This window comes from Citrus sinensis, chromosome 1 (genome assembly GCF_022201045.2).
Source record: "Citrus sinensis cultivar Valencia sweet orange chromosome 1, DVS_A1.0, whole genome shotgun sequence".
Taxonomy (NCBI): Eukaryota; Viridiplantae; Streptophyta; class Magnoliopsida; order Sapindales; family Rutaceae; genus Citrus; species Citrus sinensis.
The window spans coordinates 4,452,402-4,473,456 of record NC_068556.1 but is presented as its reverse complement, the minus strand read 5'-3'; the positions used below and the strand labels follow the sequence as shown (position 1 = coordinate 4,473,456).

Sequence of the window (21,055 nt, the reverse complement as noted above, 5' to 3'; positions counted from 1 at the left end):
TTTACAATTGGGGTATCATCTTCTCAAATATGACATATGCATGCACCATAAAGAGAACGATGAAAGGTGAAGTCGTTTTCTGCAATAGCAACAGAAGACCGACCTTCGTTAGTGTCGGTTGAGAACTCCTTTTCGCATTTTGGGCATTTTGGTACTTGTTTCTTTCTACTAGCATTTAACTTGTTTTCCTAGAAAGGCGGTACTTGTTTTGGAACAACAAGTTACAGTGGATTTAAGTTTAAAACCCACTGTCTAGCTGGTAACAAGTTGCTTTCATCATTAAATAACATTTTGTGTATAGATCTTAAGACATGTTTAGTTCCTTGTCCTTCATTTTTGAGTTATCTTTTTTTATCAAATTCTTTCACTTGTTAACAAAACTCCTTAGAAAATCTTACTATTACCTTTGTTTGTGAGAATAATCCTTTTAAGATTGAAGGTAAATTTTCTTAAAATTTAAATTCGGGTGATCAATTAAATAAAATTAATTGAAAATTAGTCAGTTAAACACCCCCAAATAATATTTGAGCTCAAATGACAAAAAAATAATAATTCTACCATCTCCAACATTATACACAAACATTTTCCTACTAATTAGAATATTAAATGGTTTCTAAAATTCTATTACTCACAAATTCATTTTTATTATGTAATAAATTACAACAATTTGTAAAAATGTGAGCACCATATGATGTAAATAGTATCTCTGACACAACATTATCCAGTTAAAATTTAAAAAAAAAAATGAACGCAAATTAAATCACCCCACGTTTGTTATTTAATATCAACCGTCTGTAACTGCACATATACCTTGGATTTAAACATTCTCTCAACTCTTTTGGCTGATGAAATGGCATTGTGATTGTGAATCCAAAATCCAAATCAGCCATTTCTTGTTCTACTCTGTCAATTTAATTCTTATTTAAATCACCATTAATCTCACCTCCTAGTTCCTTTTTCACTCCTCTTTAATATTTTACCGGCCCCCCTTCACAGGAGCAGGAGAGCAAGTACAAATTTTAGTAGATATTTTATCCATTTTGAAAGGGAAAAAAGAGAGATACCATCTACTGCAAAGGAGACCCAATGGCGCTCTTTTTGATCTGACACTTTCGTTTAGTTCACTTTGATGAGTAAAGTTGTTCAAATCTCTACTTTTTTTTCTGAAAATTTGGTTCCAAGAATTACGACAATGGGGGGGGGGGGGGCGGGTGTGGGGGGGGTTTAACGGGCAAGAGAGTGGATTTTGATGTGTTTAATAGTCTGCTTCTCCGGTTTTATTTTGTTGATTGGCATTCATTCAGCTTTAGGGTTTTATGCAAGGGTTTTCGCTTGTGTTTGCTTTAGTTGTTGGTTACTGTAAATTTAGCGCTAATTTAATGAGAACTGTACTGCCCTCTTGTTGATAATGATGGTGCTTTAGCATTCTAATCTTTTTAAGTTTGTAGCGCTTTTACTTTCGTAGATTTTAGTTTCCAATTGTTGTGTGTGCAATTTGGATGAATAGGTCTGCTTGTTTGTTTGTTCGTTTGTTGGAAAGGATGATAAATGGGTTTGTTTGCATCTTGAAAATTTTAATCTATGTTTATTTTTCCTTGAGGTTCATATTTTAAATAAATTGAAAGTGATTTCGTTGCCATGTGTTCGCTGTATTTGAATTTGAATCGTCTTTAAAGAATCTTTTTGTGTGCTTGTTTAGTTGCTGGGACAGCTTGGTTAGAATTTTCTATTACTGAGTAGGAATTTATACTGTATGGAGCTCAATGCAACAATTCGTTTTTCTTCACTCTAATGGGACATTTATATTTTAAATGAAAAAAAAAAAGAGAACTTTTTTCTTTGGTTGTTTGCCTATCATTTTCTCATTATCTAAAACTGGGAAAATAATTTTGAAATGAGTGTAATGACAATAGTGACTTCTATTTTCTGCTGTAAGTTGAATTCTCTTTTCATTCATTCTCTTTTTATTCGTTTATTTTGTTTATATTGCTTACCTTTGTGGTAAAAGCAAACGCTGATGTAAATGTGATGATGGATTTCAATTGTTACAGTGCGATGGAAGCCACTAATCTTATTATTGGAGATGAGATTGACCCCCAAAATGAGGCTTATAACTCTGGTCAGGATGAACTGATGATGGAGAAACTTAATAAAGCTTATAACATTGTTACACAAAATGAAGGACCCAATGACAGTACTAAAACAGTTGAGCTGGCTACCGAGAGTACAATTGCTGACAGTTCCTCTGATAAAGATGGAGAAGTATCAACCCTTCAAGAGGAATTCATTGGTTTGACCCTACATAAGGTGCAAAACTGTCAAATAGACATTATGTTACCTTTCCCTTGATATGATATCGGTCTCACTGCTGTTTCCATTTTGTAGGAATCAGGAGTTGAAAAAAGGAAAAATGCAGATAACTCCAAGAAAGGTCCAGTTAGGGAAGTGAATGAGAGGGGTTCACGACCAAAGAGCGTAGCAGCTTTGGCAAAGAAGAACAAAGATGGGAAAATCGGTTCAGTCACCTCAAAGCAGCCTCTTGCCATTGCAACTAACAGGAGATTATCCAATGACACGCTTATCTCGGGAAGCACCACAGGCCTTGATTCAGGAAGGCCAGCAAGAATAGTATCTGCACCTAGGCCTGCTCATCTTTCCCAGGTAGTCAGTGCTTTCACCATTTCTTCTTTTAAAAGCTAAATAAAGCTTGGACCCCATTCCGTCCCCAGTTAATAATCATTTCCGTCAGTCTACAAGATTAGGTATAGGGCCTTATTGCTCAAACTAATACTTCCTTTTTTCTTTGTGCAGCAAACCAGAATGTCTCTCACATCATCACCTGCCACAGACACTAAAGATTCCATAGGCCTAAGGCAAGGCTGTTATGCATCTAGATCTTTGTACATTTCCTTCCTCCTTTCCAACTCCATGAATAATAGTGTCAAAGAGGACTTGGACTTGAAAGCTAAATTGTTTCACTTGTTGTAAATTTGTCGTTACAATTCAAGAAACCTTATTCAGGTAGTTATTTATTTGTATATCACTGTAGGGAAAAGGCAAGACATCAAAAGCATCTGAAACAGGGGCCACCAGAAGTTAAAGAAGGCACACATTCTTCTTCGTATGTTTTCTAGCTCTGGATGTTTCTAACCTTGACATTTATGTCTCATTCTGGTCTTACTAAGAACTTGTTTCTCCTTTTATGTTACAGGAGCCCTGAAGGAGATACAAAACCCCAAAGAACAGGTGTCCTTCCTGCCTATGGCTTCAGTTTTAAGTGCGATGAGAGAGCTCAAAAACGTAAAGAGGTTCATTAGATTCCTCTTTGCACATTGACTTTTGATTGCTATTTTATCATCAATTGGACAACTTCTCAATTACTACTTATTTTATTTACTTTTGGTTGTGAAGTTCTATGCAAAGCTTGAGGAGAAGATTCATGCAAGGGAAGTGGAAAAAACTACAATACAGGCGAAAACCCAGGTGATGTTTTTACTTGAATAGTTGTATGCTCGTCTGACTTTGTTTCTCTCCTAAAAACCTGTCCTTCAGCTGATGTGGTGCTTTAATTTTATAGGAGAATCAAGAAGCAGAGATTAAGATGTTCCGGAAGAGTTTAATGTTTAAAGCAACTCCTATGCCTAGCTTCTATCATGAACCTGCTCCACCAAAGGTGGAGTTGAAGAAGGTAACGTGTTTTCTATTAACACTTTAGTTCGAGCTTCTGTTTATTGTTGTGATTCTCTTAGGTCATTTAGTGCAATTCCTACTGTCCCCACTGCTAATCTAGAGGTGATGCGGACAGCAAAGATTATACTTGGTTGCTGCCCTTCTCTATCGCTTGTTGGTACATCTTTATATTCATTGAATGAAGCATAGTGATGTGATTGTAGTTACTAACTTCTTGCTACTTGCCCCATTCCCTTTCCAGAAATCAGCTTTAGTCATGAATTCAATGAAGAATGATAATAGATCCCTAGTGTTTGGCAAATGATGGAGTCAATTTGCAAGAGTTTTTTGTTCTGTACTTATCTTGTTTTACAAGACTTCATGCTCTTACTAGTTTTTCTTGCTGATAGTTTGTTTGCTTTGATATTTCACTGACAAGCTGGATCTAATGGGGGTTGAAATAGCATTAATGGTGCAAAATTGCTTTGTTGCATTTAGTGACCTTAGGAAAACCCATAGTGCTTGTTTTGTGGTTATTCCTGTTGATCAGGTACATCTAAGAAAATGTTCAACGAGTTTCTTTTGTTATTCCTGGAAAGTGTGAACTTGATTTTAACTTGAATTTTCGCATGTTTTCTTTTATGAAGTCAATATATATCTTAGGTATTTTGACAATAGCTTGGTTTTCATTTTGATGGCAGACACCACCAACCAGAGCTAAATCTCCCAAGCTTAGCCGCTCCAGGAGCTCACGTATCAAAGACTCAGATGGAAACAGTAGCCACAGCTCTCAATCAGGTCGGTTTAGTCTAGACGTGAAACTCACTCAGAATAGGGTTGCCAAAGGATCATCCCCTCAAGACTACAAGAAACCTCTTAGAAAGTCGCTTCCCAAACTACCCTCTGAGAAGACTACACTGGCTAACACAACGGTAGATTCTGCTTCCATTTCTCAGCTTTCAGAACAGCCTGATTTGGAGCCTGAAGCGGAGTGCATTTCTGAGCCAAGTGGTAGTCAGGGTGGTATCAATTCTGAGCCAGTAGCTGAAGAGCTAGAACAAGCTACTTTAGAGGAGCCAGAGACTGAAGCCACTGCTTCTAAAGTCTCAACATAGGAGCATTGATTACAAGTCAATGCAAAATGGAGGAGCTCCAGATTCTATTTGGACTAAATTAGAACATGAATCTAGAACTATTTGTCAACGAAGTCGCGAAGTATGTTTCATTATAGAGTGGTAATGTAAACAGTAACCTTGCAAGTCTGTGGCTAGTATGATATGTCACTGGTATGCTTGGTTGTGTGACTGCTTGGGTGCACAAATGGATTTGAATTTGTAAGTTTCAGCATCGTATTGCTCTGTCAGGCTGTTAAACAATTTCTTATTCCGTTCATCTAAACATTAGGCTTCGTGTTTCCATGTTGCCTTATATTCAATCATCTTTTACTAGAGGAAATGCTCTGTTAATCATTTTCAGGACTTATGAATACTAAATGAATCACTAATTGTTTAATATTGATATGTTACAATCAAAATAGTAGAATACCACCAATATAATCAAACATCTATTGACACCTCATCTTAGATCAAGTCTATGATGATATCTAATGGGAGTATGGACTTGTTCTTAGATCAAGTATATGAAGTATGGCTTAAATTTCTACCATTACTAGTAATTGAGGAATATACGCTCTAGCCACAAGAGTGGGGGAAATATTCATTTCCGCCGATTTAATAATTGGAAGGGAAAATATATTGAGTCCCCACCTTAATACTCCGAACTGTGTTGTGAGAGTATAGCCCACGCTTAGCCTAGTTGAATACTAAATTAATCATTGTTTCTTAGAGAGTATTCGTGCAATTAAAGTGCTTTTAGAAGACAATTTTTTTTTCCTCGAAACATAAATGAAGATATCTTTTAAGTTATAATCTTCACAAAGTAATTATATTTTAGGAAAAAAAATTTGTGTGAGATTGTCTTACCGTTCAACATGTTAAATAATAAGACAGTCTAATAATACTCTGTCACATGATAGAATAATGGATCCAAAAGTAAGATTTACAAATTTTTTAACATTAATAATAATTCTAATAGTGTGACCCATTGTCTCAGTCACATGGGAAAGCATAATTTGGGTTATCCCACAAGCTTAGCAATGTATAATTTCTCCGATTTAAGATAAAAGAAAGTTGTTTTTACAACATTTATAAAATCAAGGCATGAATATCTATTTGTTCAAAAAAATGTTCATAAAAGATCATGAAAAATGTATTTTCATTTTTTAAAATTATATTATAAAATGCTAAAATTACATCATAAATATGCGATTATAGCATAGTTAATTCAAAATTCTACTTTTTTTTCTTGAAATTGTTCAAAATTCTGATTTGATGAATGAAGCTAATAAATGGTGGTGAAATATGTTCACTTATATAGTTTTATATTAAAACTATTAATTAATATTATGTCAAACATATTTTAAATAATAATTTTTTAAGGCCATATTTGGTATTGTGATTGGACAATTGTAATTTGAAAGTTATAGCATTAAAAATGTTTGCCATAATACGCACTCATTTATATGACGAAAAATTTATAATATCTTTGTTATTTAGATAGTGCTATTTACATTCTGAAAATTACTTTGAACACTCTAATCTTGATAAAATAATTTATTACAAAAATACTCATAATAGTAATTACTATTAAGGATAATCTTGTATGAGCCAATATAATACAATTATTTTGAATATTCATTTTCACACTCATTCACTTTATAATTATATTCCCTTAGACCCTAATTTGAGACTAGTTGCACATTTCAAGCTATAGCTCTTGGAATTTTCTACAATTCTTATAAAGTAAGAAAACCTTAATTTGCGTAAACTTCAATCCCTAAGATTATAAAATATCATGATTTTCACATTATCATAATTGAGAGAAAACATATTTTGATTCACAGTAATTTTCTTGATAAAGTTTCATGGTAAAAATTAAAGATTTAGCGAAATTGATTTATCTCTCCTGACCTCTTTAGAGTGATTCACTTTTATGATCAATATAAAATTAACGTGATATATCTATATATGGGTGGAGGGAGGACCAATTTCAATAAAACTCTTATTCTCACTTTTCATTTAAATGGATGTTGTGCAAATTTTAATGTACTCGCAAGCGCACGAATCAATTGTAGTATAGACTAATGGTGACGAGTGTCGATCCCACGAGGAGGTGGATTTTAATTATATATAGAATTAATTTTGTAAATGGGTGGTTGGAATTGTGGTGGAAGTGATTTAAATTATCCTAAAATTGGAATTGAAATGACGATAATAAATTCTAAAATTGGACTTGCAATGGCGAGAATAAATTGAAGCGAAATCTATTGAAATGATGTACTTGGGTATCTGGATCCGTATCAACATGCATCATGGGCTAAATAATCCGTATTAATACCAATTAAATCATGAGGGGGGAATCCACACCTCATGAACCACACTCTAATCAATATGGTGCTAAGGACTTAACGTGCCAAATAATAATAACCTTATACTAGAGAGCCGGTGTAACCAAGGCGGTATCTAGACAAGATTATTATTATTTGTCGACGAGAAGTCAAAACATCCACAAAAACTAGAGGGGAAGAGAAAATAAATTTACCAAATTAAGCCCATGACACATGTTGAGACTTCACCTTCAACCCAAGCTTGAAAGAAAATTAGCCTCTCATAATTGAACTAAGGGCAAAATGAGAATTTATTAAAATACGAAGAAAATACAAGATGGAGAGGGAATTACAGAAAATGGAGTCCAAAAATGGATTCAGAGATATCAAATTAGGGGGGGGGGGGAGACCCCCTTTTTATAGATACATGGAGTAAATCATGGCCATCGGATTAAAAACAGTTTGGACGCTCAGGATTGGGTCACGTCATCAGTCAACAGTCCACGGTTTAACCACGCGGATCAACAGTAACACAGTTTGACTCGGATGAACAGTAACACGGTTTGACTCGGATGAACAGTAACGCGGTTTGGTTGAAAATAATCATGTGTGATGCATGTACCGTACGCGAGATTTTTCATCCACTGATATGCTGCCACGTCACCATCAACAGTACATAAGAATTTTAGCCCAACAGGATCGTGACACCTCATCAGTCAATGCCACATCATCGGTCAATGCCACGTCATCGATCCGTCTATGTGAACAGTGTTGTGAACAGTAACGTAGTTAGTACCGTACACATAAATAGTGCCATTTTTCCTTTTATGCTCCTCCTAAGGTTTTCGACCGTCCTGAGTTCAAAAGTGATGTCCGTTTTGCCGTCTGATCTCTCCTTTATTGTGAAATGACTATAATGCCCCTAAAATACATAAAATACTTAATTAAAATAAAACACATGTAATTAAATCACAAGAAGGTTAAATACATAAAAGTAAGAGTTGTTAGTAAGATTTGAAATGTAAAATGACGGTTTTCTCCTTCATAAATATGCATTTTCTAACACTCAACACACCCCCCAACCAGCTTATTGTTAGTCCCTAGCAAATAAAGCGAAAACAAAATTCAAATTCAAAATATATATATATATATTTTTTGATAGAAACACTCGTATTTATTCCGTCAGATTAATGATAGCAATCAAATAAAAGTATAAGCATTATCTCCAGTCTAAAGCAACATCACACCCACATCAACCATCCACATGAATCAGCCCAGTAGACTTTGTCATAGCTGCTTTCAAGAATGACATGTCAAACCCCAAAATCTCACTGGAAGTAGTGACACTCTCACAAAGAAATTAAAACCAATAAAAATAGTCACTCCAATGAATGGTAATTGAGAGAGAAAATAATAAAAAAGTGATATCACATGCTCTCACCAAGATGAAATAAATATGCCCTCAGCTTATAAATAATACGAACTCAAGTCAAACAAAAATACTAGTCAACCCACTTTATTTATCTTTTATTATTATTATTATTATTATTATTATTATTATTATTATTATTATTATTATTATTATTATTATTATGCATCACTACATCTTTTTAGCCCATATAACTAGCTTCTACTTCAAACTATAGTTCCCTAAAATCAAGAAGGACTTTTATTAGGACGTAACGTAGGCTAGGGACATGGCTAACAAAGAAGGAAAATAAGGAAAACAAAGTGTATGTTTGAGAAAAATGCAGAGATTTTTTTTTTGGAAGTTGCAAGGTGGATTTCACTTATTATTTTTATTTTTTTTCTTTTCAAACAACAACTTTTGTTTTTTGTTTTTGGCATAACTTTACTGAACAACATAATTATTTACATTTTCTCAAACATAAATAGGTGATGAAATTTATAAGACATTGAGTAATATTCCAAATCGGAGTGGGTCAAGATGATAAGTTGACAAAGAAATTTTTTTTTTTTTAAAAGGCTCAAAAGGGTTAACTATGGATATTTGATAAAAGGGATGACTAGAAAGGCTCAAACGGATCAAAGATGACATTTCCATCGTCTTTTAGGGTTCTAAATAATCTTCCATATCTACTAGTTAGATGGGCCTTCAAATGTAGCAACACACTCTTTTTTCTTTTTTTTTTATTTTATAATTTTTTTTAAGGGTTAACTCAAAAGCAATTTAGAGATCGTGTGTAAAATAATAAACTGCTAAGCTGTATAAAGAGTGGGCAAAAAGGTTATTCTCTAAGAAAAATAATAGGCTCAAAAACTCACTTGGTACTTATTATGACATGTTCATTCCTTCAAGCAACTCACATTTATCTCCGACATCAACATGTAAAGTAGCAAACATAGCGTAACATCACTTAAGACCAAAGATAATACAAATACTAAAATTTGAAATTAATCATGTCATCCAATGTTAAAACAAATCACACAATTTTTTTTTAAACAACATTCTACCCCCCAACCTATTCTAAACATGAAAGGAAAATATGCATGCAGAAATGTGAAAATGATGCATAAAAACTAATTAGAAAAGTTACACGTAAAATGATAGAAAACGAAAATGATTTTTTTTTTTAAGAAGATGCGTTTCTAGAGGAACTACACTCCATATTCAGCCATCTTCGACTCAAAAGTTGGAAAATGTATATTTATAAAGGAGAAATTAAAAAGAAGAAAAATAAACATAAACACATAATAAAGAAAAAGAAAATGTCTGAATTTTTTTTAAAGTTTTTTTTTTAATTTTTTTTTAAAACGATGAAGATGCGTTTCTAGAGTCACTATACTCCATATTCAGCCATCTTCAACACAAAAAATTAGCAACAGTTAGTTTCTACAACAAAAAATTAGTAAAAACTTAACCAAAATTCCACAATTGTCGATTATTCCCTCCCCCCAACCAGAACGAAACATTGTCCTCAATGTTTGAAATGAAAGAAGTAGAGTTTAGAAGACATCACCTGGGTGGTGCAACACAGAAAACAATATTTACAAGCGGAGAGTTAAATCTAATTTGTACTTCTTACTGTGGCTACTATTACCATCATTATGTGGATGCTCCAACACAAAGGTCCAGGGGTCTGGCTCCGGTTTATAAGCTTGTAAGAGATCAAGTAGCTCATTAGCAGTGTGAGCACAAATAAAAAGTTTTTTCACATTAGAAGGAATGAAATAGTTTTTTATTGCATGGTTAAGAAATGCGATAAAGCCATCATAAAAGTTATTGACATTTAACAAACCGATGAGTTTCTAGTGGATGTGCAAATGGGCCCAAGATGCTAGTGTGATAAGTGCCTCTAGTGTTGCAAGATCTCCTGGAAGGAAAATAAAAGTATCAGCATGATTAAGCATTTCAATTATTCTTTCTTGCATACCTGAGACGACTGACTCTTCTCCAGTTGATGAGTCAGACGAACTGCCCAATGGTTTTAGGACTCTTGGGATGATGCCTAACACTTGACTTCCTCTGATAAAAACTGCTTCTGAGACCATTTTTGATAACCCTCGGTTACCTCCTCCATACACCAAGTGTAATTTTCTCGCTGCTATGCTTCGACCAAGATCTATAGCTGCCTCAACGAACTCTTTATGTTTGCCATAGGTAAATCCAGAAAGCACACAAATGTTCTTGAATTGTCTATTGGGAGTAGCTGCCATTATGATACTTCTCGAAAATAATTTGTGAGTGCTTGACATAAAGGAAATCACATTTAAGAATCTTGGTGACAGTGGATCACAGTTGTGTATGAGGTAACATGTCAGTGTCAAATAACGCGTAAAGCACGTGGCTCGCTAGTAAAAAAGGAAACAGTAAAAGGGAAAAAGAAAACAGTAATAAGGAAAAAGCAAACAGTAATAAAATTTTTAAAGACAATAATGCACACAATAAAACAATAGTGAAATAAAATAACAGTAAAGTGAAAGGATATTTACAGGTAGTTGCGACTGTGGCTCACATCTTCCTCTGGTTTTACGTCCAAAAACGGCTTGAACGACCTCTATGGGTCGAGGATAGGCTTCCTATCCAGTTTTCTTATAAACTGGCAAACAGGGTCGTTTATAGTCAGATTCCCGAGACTATATCATGCATGCTCTTTCTGGAATAATGGCCATAACTGGAGAATCGCTCCTTGCATATATCCACTGGGATGCGTTTCAAGAGACAAAAGGATATCATCCAATGACTCCTTATTCAAGCCATCCCTAATGAATTAAATCTTATCTTCCCTGTTATCAGATATCATTCCTAAAGAACATGGGTTTTTATTGCAACTCATTCTGGCACACTTATGACAAGCAACAGAAATTCTTCAAGCTCGTCGTTTTCTTGCATAATTTCCTTTACCACAACCAGGCATGTATGCAATAAATTTTGGAGGTAACTCACATGCCGATCGTACTTTCGCTTCGATTAACCAACGGATGTCGGCAGGTATGTTATTCCTCATGAGTAATCGCATGCGTTCGGACCGAGCTTTATAAATTGTAAGGAGGGCATTCTGAGGAAGTGAAGGGAATCGCTTGTGAAGCTTCGCTAGAATCTCGTTTCTATCCATACCTTCGCCTCAGAATATCAGTTATTATGGGAAACTGAAGTAACCGACTTGATTGTCACGGAGTACCGTTATCCGCCACTTCACCGGGGTAACAAACTAAAGCACACAAACAGAAAAATAAATTAAAACACACAAAGAAAATTAAAATCGTCCTCTTATTGAATTTACCTCAAGCTCCAACTGGATGTCGTAAACACTTCTCTCAATATCTCTGAGTTGGCTTTCTAAACCCTCAACATAGGCTACTAACTCTGGTGGTTGTAGAGCCCAAATGCGATGTGTTTTACAAAATTGAATCTGCCTTTTGAGATGAGTTTTGACACGTTGAAGTGGTTTAAGAATGTTCAGGAGGAACGGTCTAAGTAAGGTACTCATGATTAAAAACGATAAAAAAAAACTTAATAGTTAAACAAACACACTTATGCAAAAATAATTTCAATTAGCAAAAGAATAATATAAAGAAAGAAAAAAAAATCAAATCAACGAAAAGAAAAAAAATCAATTCAAATCCGGTGGGTCACTCAAATTTATTTCGGTGTCTTCTCTATGTGGTTGGTATTCTAGATATGGCTTTAATCTTTGACCATTAACTTTAAACGTGACACCGTTCTTTGGGTTCTTAATTTCAATTGCCCCATGTGGAAAAACAGTATGAACAATAAATGGGCCAGACCAACGAGAGCGTAACTTACCTGGAAATAAGTGCAAGCGAGAATTGAATAAAAGCACTTTCTGACCTGGAGTGAATGATTTTCTCATAATTTGCTTATCATGGAAGATTTTCATTCGTTGCTTGTAAATCTTGGCATTTTCGTATGCATCATTGCGAATTTCTTCAAGTTCTGCCAGCTGTAATCTTCTTTCTGAGCTGGCTTGCTGCATGTCAAAATTGAATTTCTTGATGGCCCAATATGCATGATGCTCGAGTTCCACAGGTAGGTGGCAAGCTTTTCCATATACTAGCCTGTAGGGTGACATCCCAATCGGGATCTTGAAAGCCGTTCTATATGCCCATAAGGCATTATCAAGTCTTAATGACCAATCTTTTCTGTCTGGCCTCACCGTCTTTTCTAATATGTGCTTTATTTCTTGATTGGAGATCTCAACTTGGCCATTGGTTTGCGGATGATACGGGGTCGCCACTTTGTGTGTGATTGAATACTTTGTCAAAAGAGCTTTGAATGCTTTGTTACAAAAGTGGGCACCACCATCACTAATTATTGCTCGAGGGAATCCAAAGCATGAAACAATGTTGCTTTTCACAAATGCTATCACCACCTTGTGATCATTGGTCCTACATGGAATTGCTTCTACCCATTTTGATACGTAGTCAACAGCAACCAATATGTATTGATGGCCAAAAGATGGGGGAAAGGGTCCCATGAAGTCGATACCCCATACGTCAAAAATTTCAACCACTAAAATTGGATTTAATGGCATCATGTTCCTTCGTGTAATGCTCCTCATTCGTTGACACCTATCACATGAAGAACAGAAAGTGTAAGCATCTCGAAATATAGTTGGCCAATAGAAACCACATTGTAAAACTTTAGTCGCTGTTTTTTTAGCGCTGGAATGGCCTCTACAAGCTTGTTCATGGCAGAATGAAAGGATATTCGGAATTTCACTTTCTGGGACGCATCGTCTAACAATTTGGTGTGCACAATACTTGAACAAATACGGGTCATCCCAAAAGAAATTCTTTATTTCTTCAAAGAATTTAGTCTTGTCTTGCTTGGTCCAATGCTCTGAAAGTTTACCTGTAACAAGATAATTAACTATATCAGCATACCAAGGTAATACTTCCATATTCATTAATTGTTCATCTGGAAATGACTCATTCAATAGTAATGATTCTGTAATTGTGTCAAAATGGAGACGAGAGAGGTGGTCCACCACAACATTCTCTGTGCCTTTCTTATCTTTGAATTCCAAGTCAAACTCCTGCAAAAGTAACACCCAACGAATTAGTCTGGCTTTTGCATCTTTTTTTGTGAGAAGATATTTAAGAGCAGCATGATCTGTGAATATAATTATTTTACAACCAATGAGATAAGATCGAAATTTTTCCAATGCAAACACTACTGCTAACATTTTTTTTTCAGTAGTTGAATAGTTCAACTGTTCATCATTTAATGTCATACTAGCATAGTAAATAACGTGGGGAACTAATACTGCTCCTACTGCATAATCAGATGCATCACACATTAGCTCAAATGGTAAGCTCCAGTTTGGGGCTTGAATGATGGGTGATGATGTCAACAACTGTTTTAATTTTTCAAACGCCATAAGACATGAATCACTAAAGATAAAAGGTACATCCTTAGCAAGTAAATTGCATAAAGGTTTAGAAACTTTGCTAAAATCTTTAATGAAACTTCTATAGAAACCAGCATGCCCAAGGAAAGATCGTACTTCTCTGACTGTTTTGGGTGGAGGAAGATTAGAAATGAGATCCACCTTGGTTTTGTCAACCTCAATACCTTTGCTCGAAATGATGTGACCGAGAACAATACCTTGTTTTACTATAAAATGGCATTTCTCCCAATTTAAGACCAAGTTCTTCTCGATACATCTCTGCAGAACTAGTGTTAGATGATGTAAACATTGATCAAACGAGTCATCAAAGACAGAAAAGTCATCCATAAAGACTTCAAGGAATCGTTCAACCATATCAGAAAAAAATGCTCAACATGCATCGTTGAAATGTAGCAGGTGCATTGCATAATCCAAATGGCCAAAAGGGCAAGTGAAAGTAGTTTTCTCCTGATCTTTTGGTGCTATGAGGGTCTGATTGTATCCTGAGTAGCCATCTAGAAAGCAATAAAATTCATGACCTGCTAATCTATCAAGCATTTGATCAATAAATGGTAAAGGAAAATGGTTTTTACGTGTGACAGAATTCAACTTCCTATAATCAATGCATACACGCCATCCTGTAGTCACTCTAGTGGGTATCAATTCATTATCGGCATTGGTAACTACAGTGACTCCTGACTTTTTGGGGACAACTTGCACAGGACTGACCCATGAACTATAAAAAATGGGGTAAATGATACCTGCGTCTAATAGTTTAAGGACTTCAGTTCTAACAACTTCTTTCATATTAGGATTTAACCGACGTTGCATCTCCCTAGTAGTTTTAGCATTTTCATCAAGGTGAATGTAATGCATGCAGTCTACTGGATTTATACCTTTTATGTCTGCTATGGTCCATCCTAATGCTCCTTTGTGCTCTTTTAAAATATCCAACAACTTACCTTTTTGTTCATCATTTAGGGATGATGATATGATTACCGGCAGAGTACTTTCTTCTCCCAAAAATGCATATTCCAGAGTGTTGGGTAATGGTTTGAGCTCGAGTTTTGGTGGTGATTCTGATGATGGGATGAGTTTCTTTTCTGATGGTGCTAGTTGCTCAACTCTTGACTTCCATTTATTAGTGTCCATAGATAGTGCTGAGTCAAGCAAGGCGTTGACCTCATCGACCGATCTGTCAATATCAAAATCCAAACCAAAGTGAGTTAAACATGTTTGTAAAGGATCATCACTAACGTTTGAAACAAAAGTATCATCAACTAATGCTTCAATTAAATCCACATTAACAATTCCATCATCTGCACTGTGAGGTTGTTTGGCAATATTGAAGATGTTCAGCTCCATAGTCATGTTGCCGAAAGACAACTGCATATTTCCAGTCCTGCATTGAATGTGAGCATCCGCAGTTGCCAAGAAAGGTCGGCCTAGAATAATGGGGATGTGCTTCCTTGAATCCTGTATTGGTTGAGTGTCAGTTACAATGAAATCAACAAGAAAATAAAACTTGTCTACCTGGATAAGCACGTCCTCCACAATACCACGAGGTATTTTTGTGGACCGATCTGCAAGTTGTAACACCACTGGAGTTGGGTGTAATTCTCCAAGTCAAAGTTTCAGGAATACAGAGTAAGGCAAAAGATTTACACTAGCTCCTAAATCCAACAAAGCATTCTCAATTGTGTGGTTCCCTATACTACATGAGATAGTGGGGGAGCCTGGGTCTTTGCATTTTAAAGGAATTTTATGTTGGAGTATAGAACTAACGTTTTCTGTTAAAAATGCTTTCTTTTAAACATGCATATTTCTCTTTTTAGTACAAAGGTCTTTAAAAAACTTGGCATAAGATGGAACTTGTTTAATAGCATCAAGCAAAGGAATGTTAACACTTACCTGTTTGAAGATTTCAAGAATCTCACCTGTGGATTTTCCCTTCTTTCCTTTCGCTAACCTCTGAGGAAATGGAGCTTTAGGAACATATTCTCGTGGGTTGGTTTCTTCTTTTTCCTCCAGTGGTGAGTCCTCAACATTCATAGGTACGATTTGATTTTCTTTTGTCACCGGCATCTCCACTTTGTTGTCGACTTCTTTTCCTTTTCGCAAGGTCATGACTGCTTTGACCTCTCCATGCTGTTGTGGTGAATTGGTACTTGCTTCATGCACTCCTTTAGGGTTAGGCACTGGTTGACTTGGAAACTTGCCTTTCTCAACAGTCATTGCCAAGGTCTGAACTGAAGAAGCAAGTTGTCCCACCATTTTCTCGAGGCTTGAAACTGATTGGGCTTGTGAATTGAAGCCTGCTCTCAACTCATTTCGTAGTCCATTAATGGTGCGGTTCTGTTGCTCAATCATGGAGTGAGTAAGATTCTTAAGATTCTGGAATGAATCCTCCCATGGTCTGGGTTGAGAGTAGTTCTGGTTCTGATTGAATGGTCTGAATAGTGGCTGAGATGCTTGAGGAATTTGAGAAATTTGTTGCATTGGTGGAGCTGGAGCTGCTGGTCCATTCTGTTGGAATCCTTGAAACCATGAAAAATTGGGGTGGTCTCTCCATCCAGGGTTATATGTGTTGGAGTATGGGTTATAATTCGATGGTTTTCTCATTACACCTATGGCATTGGCTTGATCTGAGTATGAGTCATGGTCATGTGGCTCTGTTGATTTAGCAGTCGATAACGATGCTATTTGTCGAGCAAGACCTTCAACCATCTCCTTGACTTCTTTGATTCCCGAAGTTGACTCGCCAATTTGAACCTCATTCACTCCTTTAATTCTTCTAGTAGTCCTGAGTGATCGACTCCGTTGTTGGGAATTATCTGTTTGTCGCTGGAAGAATTCCCAAATTTCTGATGCACTTTTTAACATTAGCTCTTCTCCACTTGTTGCCATTAGCTATTCTTGCACATTTGGTAGTAATCCCTCCAAAAAGTATTGGCATTGGTGTCATTTCCCGTACCCATGATGTGGACACTTCAAGAGTAGCCCATTGAATCGCTCCCATGTTTCGAAAAATTGCTCGTCCTCTCTCTGGGTAAACTCCGAGATTTCCCTGCGAATAGCATTGGTTTTATGCACTGGGAAATATTTATTCAAAAATTTAGTTACCATTTGTTCCCATGACGTGATGCTATTAGCAGGTAAAGTATTTAACCATGAACGAGCTATATCATTTAAAGAAAATGGGAATAATCTAAGTTTAACATCATCGTCTGAAAAATTCTCGTATTTAAAAGTTTGACAAATAGCATGAAAATCATTCAGATGATTATATGGGTCCTCATTTTTTAGGCCATAAAATGTGGGGGGACAATTTAGCACACTAGGTTTTAGTTCAAAGCTCCTAGCAGCTACATTTGGGTATCTTATGCATGATGTGCTCAAATTAGCTAAAGGACTAAAATAATCTTTAAATGGCCTCTCCTGTGGTGCTTGTAAATCCATTCCAAATTTATTTTTAATGTGCTTTTGTGTGCGAAGTGTTTTTTTCTAATTCAAGGTCTATAGGTTCAAGATTAGGAAATAATGACCTACGACCATGCATGCAAAACAAATAAAATAAAAATAAAGATGGGAACAAAATAAATAAAAATAAAGAAGAGGGAGAAATTACGATACTAACCTTATTGCGCTATTAAAACCTTTCTATAAAAATACACAAAAACAAATATGTGAAATAAATTAACTAAAAATAAATTAATAAGATAAATAAAAAAATTACAAAGAAAAATAAATTGAAAATTAAATTACAGGATTTTAAAGAAGAGAAAAAGAAAAAAAATACTAACCTTTAAATGTAGATTCACTTTTTTTTTAAGAAGAAAAAAAAATACAAGAAAACAATTTAAATGGAATTATTCACAAAAATTAATTCTATGAATTAAAATTACTTACCTCCCCGGCAACGGCGCCAAAAACTTGTTGTGCAAATTTTAATGTACTCGCAAGCGCACGAATCTATTGTAGTATAGACTAATGGTGACGAGTGTCGATCCCACGAGGAGGTGGATTTTAATTATATATAGAATTAATTTTGTAAATGGGTGGTTGGAATTGTGGTGGAAGTGATTTAAATTATCCTAAAATTGGAATTGAAATGGCGATAATAAATTCTAAAATTGGACTTGCAATGGCGAGAATAAATTGAAGCGAAATCTATTGAAATGACGTACTTGGGTATCTGGATCCGTATCAACATGCATCATGGGCTAAATAATCTGTATTAATGCCAATTAAATCATGAGGGGGGAATCCACACCTCATGAACCACGCTCTAATCAATATGGTGCTAAGGGCTTATCGTGCCAAATAATAATAACCTTATACTAGAGAGCCGATGTAACCAAGGCGGTATCTAGACAAGATTATTATTATTTGTCGACGAGAAGTCAAAACATCCACAAAAACTAGAGGGGAAGAGAAAATAAATTTACCAAATTAAGCCCATGACACATATTGAGACTTCACCTTCAACCCAAGCTTGAAAGAAAATTAGCCACTTATAATTGAACTAAGGGCAAAATGAGAATTTATTAAAATACGAAGAAAATACAAGATGGAGAGGGAATTACAGAAAATGGAGTCCAAAAATGAATTTAGAGATATCAAATTAAGGGGGGGAGGCCCCCTTTTTATAGATATATGGAGTAAATCATGGCCATCGGATTAAAAACAATTTGGACGCTCAGGATTGGGCCACGTCATCAGTCAACAGTCCACGGTTTGACCACGCGGATGAACAATAACACGGTTTGACTCGGATGAACAGTCAATGTCACATCATCGGTCAATGCCACGTCATCGATCCGTCTATGTGAACAGTGTTGTGAACAGTAACGTAGTTAGTACCGTACACATGAATAGTGTCATTTTTCCTTTTATGCTCCTCCTAAGGTTTTCGACCGTCCTGAGTTCAAAAGTGATGTCTGTTTTGCCGTCTGATCTCTCCTTTATTGTGAAATGACTATAATGCCCCTAAAATACATAAAATACTTAATTAAAATAAAACACATGTAATTAAATCACAAGAAGGTTAAATACATAAAAGTAAGAGTTGTTAGTAAGACTTGAAATGTAAAATGACGGTTTTCTCCTTTATAAATATGCATTTTCTAACACTCAACAGTGGACAGTTGGATTCTCCTAATTAACCAATATGATTTCAGCCCATTATTTATTTTATTATTTAAATTTCAATTACAACCCACTCAATAATGTGGTACGTGGGCCAATAATAAAATATGTCAACTTAACAGTTTAATAATAATAAACATTATGTGCATAGTAAGAGCTAAATTTTTACTTGCATTGGTTAAACCATAAAATAATCATTAAACGAAAACTTATATAGATCATAGTGGTTCTACATCATTATTTCGATATAGTTTCTTCTATGTATCACAATATTAGTTTTATACTTAACATGACCTATAATGGGAAATATAACAATAACGGTTCAACAATCATATCATCATTCATGTATATACCATTAAATCAAAAAAGATATAAAAGAATTAGAAATAATATTTAAATGAGTTCAGACTATCAAATATATTAAGACCCTAAAAACTTAAATAGAATGTCAATAATGGCATCCAGTAATACCGACCCTTTATACATGTTCATTGAAAACCTTAAAGTTTAATCCTTTTGTTAAAGGATTCACAATCATAAAGTTGGTGCTAATGTTTAGCACCTTTCGAATACCTATCGTTTTTAGAGAAGAAGATTGTTGCGGCATTAGCATAATAAATCTTCATCGGCTTAACATTATTGCCGACAATTCTAAGCCCTGAAATAAAGTTTTGTTGCCATAACCCATGCATAGTGGCCTCAAAGCATGCCACAAACTCAGCTTCTATAGTGCAAGTGGCAATGACATATTGAACTTAAGATACCATTGTCGGGAGGCTTGCTTAAGTATGCATATTGATTTATTTTATTTACACATGAGGTGTTCATTTCCTTCAGCTAAAAAGCCTTAAGGTTGGACCATATAAACATTTTCCTCTAAATTTCCTCTTAGAAAGATAGTTTTTACATCTATTTGGTGCAACTCTAAATCATAATGAGCCATTAATGCCATAATAATTCTAAAGGAGTATTTCTTAAAGACTAGTGCAAAGGTCTCTTTGTAGTCAATATAGTTCTTTTGAGTAAAATCTTTAGCAACGAGTCTAGCCTTATATTGCTCTATGTTGCCATTTGAATCTTACTTGGTCTTATAGACCCATTTACACTCAATTTGTTTACAATCTTCAGGTAATTCAATAAGATCCCAAACGTCGTTGTGATGCATTGATTTCAACTCTTCTTTTATGGCATCTAACCATTTATCAGAATTAGTACTTTCTATGACTTGTGAAAACAAATCTGAACCTTCAACAATTCCGGAATCAAATTATGTCTATTGTAAGTAAACCACATAATTATTAGAAGTAACAAATTTTCTTTGTCTTTGAAATCTTGTTAATGTTATTTCTTATAGTTCAGCTGCCACAAATTCATTATTGATGACTTCATTATTTAGTACTGGATTATTTATTTGTTGTTCTAGAAAGTTGTTAGTGTGTACAACAATTACAAGAACAACAATTTTAGAAGAAGTAACAGGCAAAGGAACTTGCACTTTAACTTCTTGAATTTTCACTTTTCGTAGTTCCGTAGTCCCATTAATTTTGCCATTTTCAATTAACCTAACATTTCCAGATTTAACAATTCTCGTACTATGATTAGGACAATAAAATATGTATCCTTTAAATTCTCTGGATAACCAATGAAATATCAACTGATTGTTCTTGAATCTAATTTCCTTTCATGTAGATTATAAGTCTTTACTTCCGCCAAACAGCCTCAAACATAAAGATGTCTTAAACTCAGTTTCCTTCTCATCCACTATTCAAAAAAAAGTCTTTAGAACTGTCTTACTATAAACCTTGTTTAACAAATAAGCGGCCGTCTTTAACGCTTCCATCCACAGATAAGGGTAAAGATGAGTAATTTAACATACTCCTAATTATATCTATTAAGGTACGGTTATGCCTTTCTACTA

General features: G+C 35.0%; 1 protein-coding gene and 1 non-coding gene across 6 annotated transcripts; both read left to right on the top strand.

Moving 5' to 3' along the window:
- Positions 1-808: 808 nt before the first annotated feature.
- Positions 809-5,107, top strand: LOC102610166 (hypothetical protein). 5 transcript variants are annotated; one of them, XM_052441056.1, is made up of 9 exons: positions 809-1,138; positions 2,052-2,307; positions 2,386-2,664; positions 2,812-2,900; positions 3,050-3,121; positions 3,212-3,308; positions 3,412-3,483; positions 3,578-3,688; positions 4,371-5,107. In XM_052441056.1, exons 2-9 carry the CDS (start codon positions 2,056-2,058, stop codon positions 4,782-4,784), a joined length of 1,386 nt encoding a protein of 461 aa, XP_052297016.1. In that variant the 5' UTR covers positions 809-1,138; positions 2,052-2,055; the 3' UTR covers positions 4,785-5,107. The 5 variants fall into 5 exon arrangements, with proteins under 5 accessions (XP_052297016.1, XP_052297013.1, XP_052297025.1 ...); XM_052441053.1 differs by having other exon boundaries at positions 810-1,133; XM_052441065.1 differs by having other exon boundaries at positions 810-1,138; positions 2,386-2,661.
- An 11,853-nt stretch (positions 5,108-16,960) lies between these two features.
- LOC127898763 (small nucleolar RNA R71) lies at positions 16,961-17,064 on the top strand. The gene has a single exon (XR_008050601.1). It is a non-coding gene; the product is annotated as a small nucleolar RNA R71 (small nucleolar RNA).
- Positions 17,065-21,055: the final 3,991 nt, after the last annotated feature.

What these genes read in the sequence shown, in the direction of transcription:
- LOC102610166 (XM_052441056.1), top strand. Translation starts at nt 2,056, where the DNA reads ATGGAAGCCACTAATCTTATTATTGGAGATGAGATTGACCCCCAAAAT. An exon ending in CTGCTCATCTTTCCCAGGTA is followed by an intron (nt 2,665 to 2,811) that starts GTCAGTGCTTTC and finishes TTCTTTGTGCAG; the next exon opens with CAAACCAGAATGTCTCTCAC. An exon ending in TGTTATGCATCTAGATCTTT is followed by an intron (nt 2,901 to 3,049) that starts GTACATTTCCTT and finishes ATATCACTGTAG; the next exon opens with GGAAAAGGCAAGACATCAAA.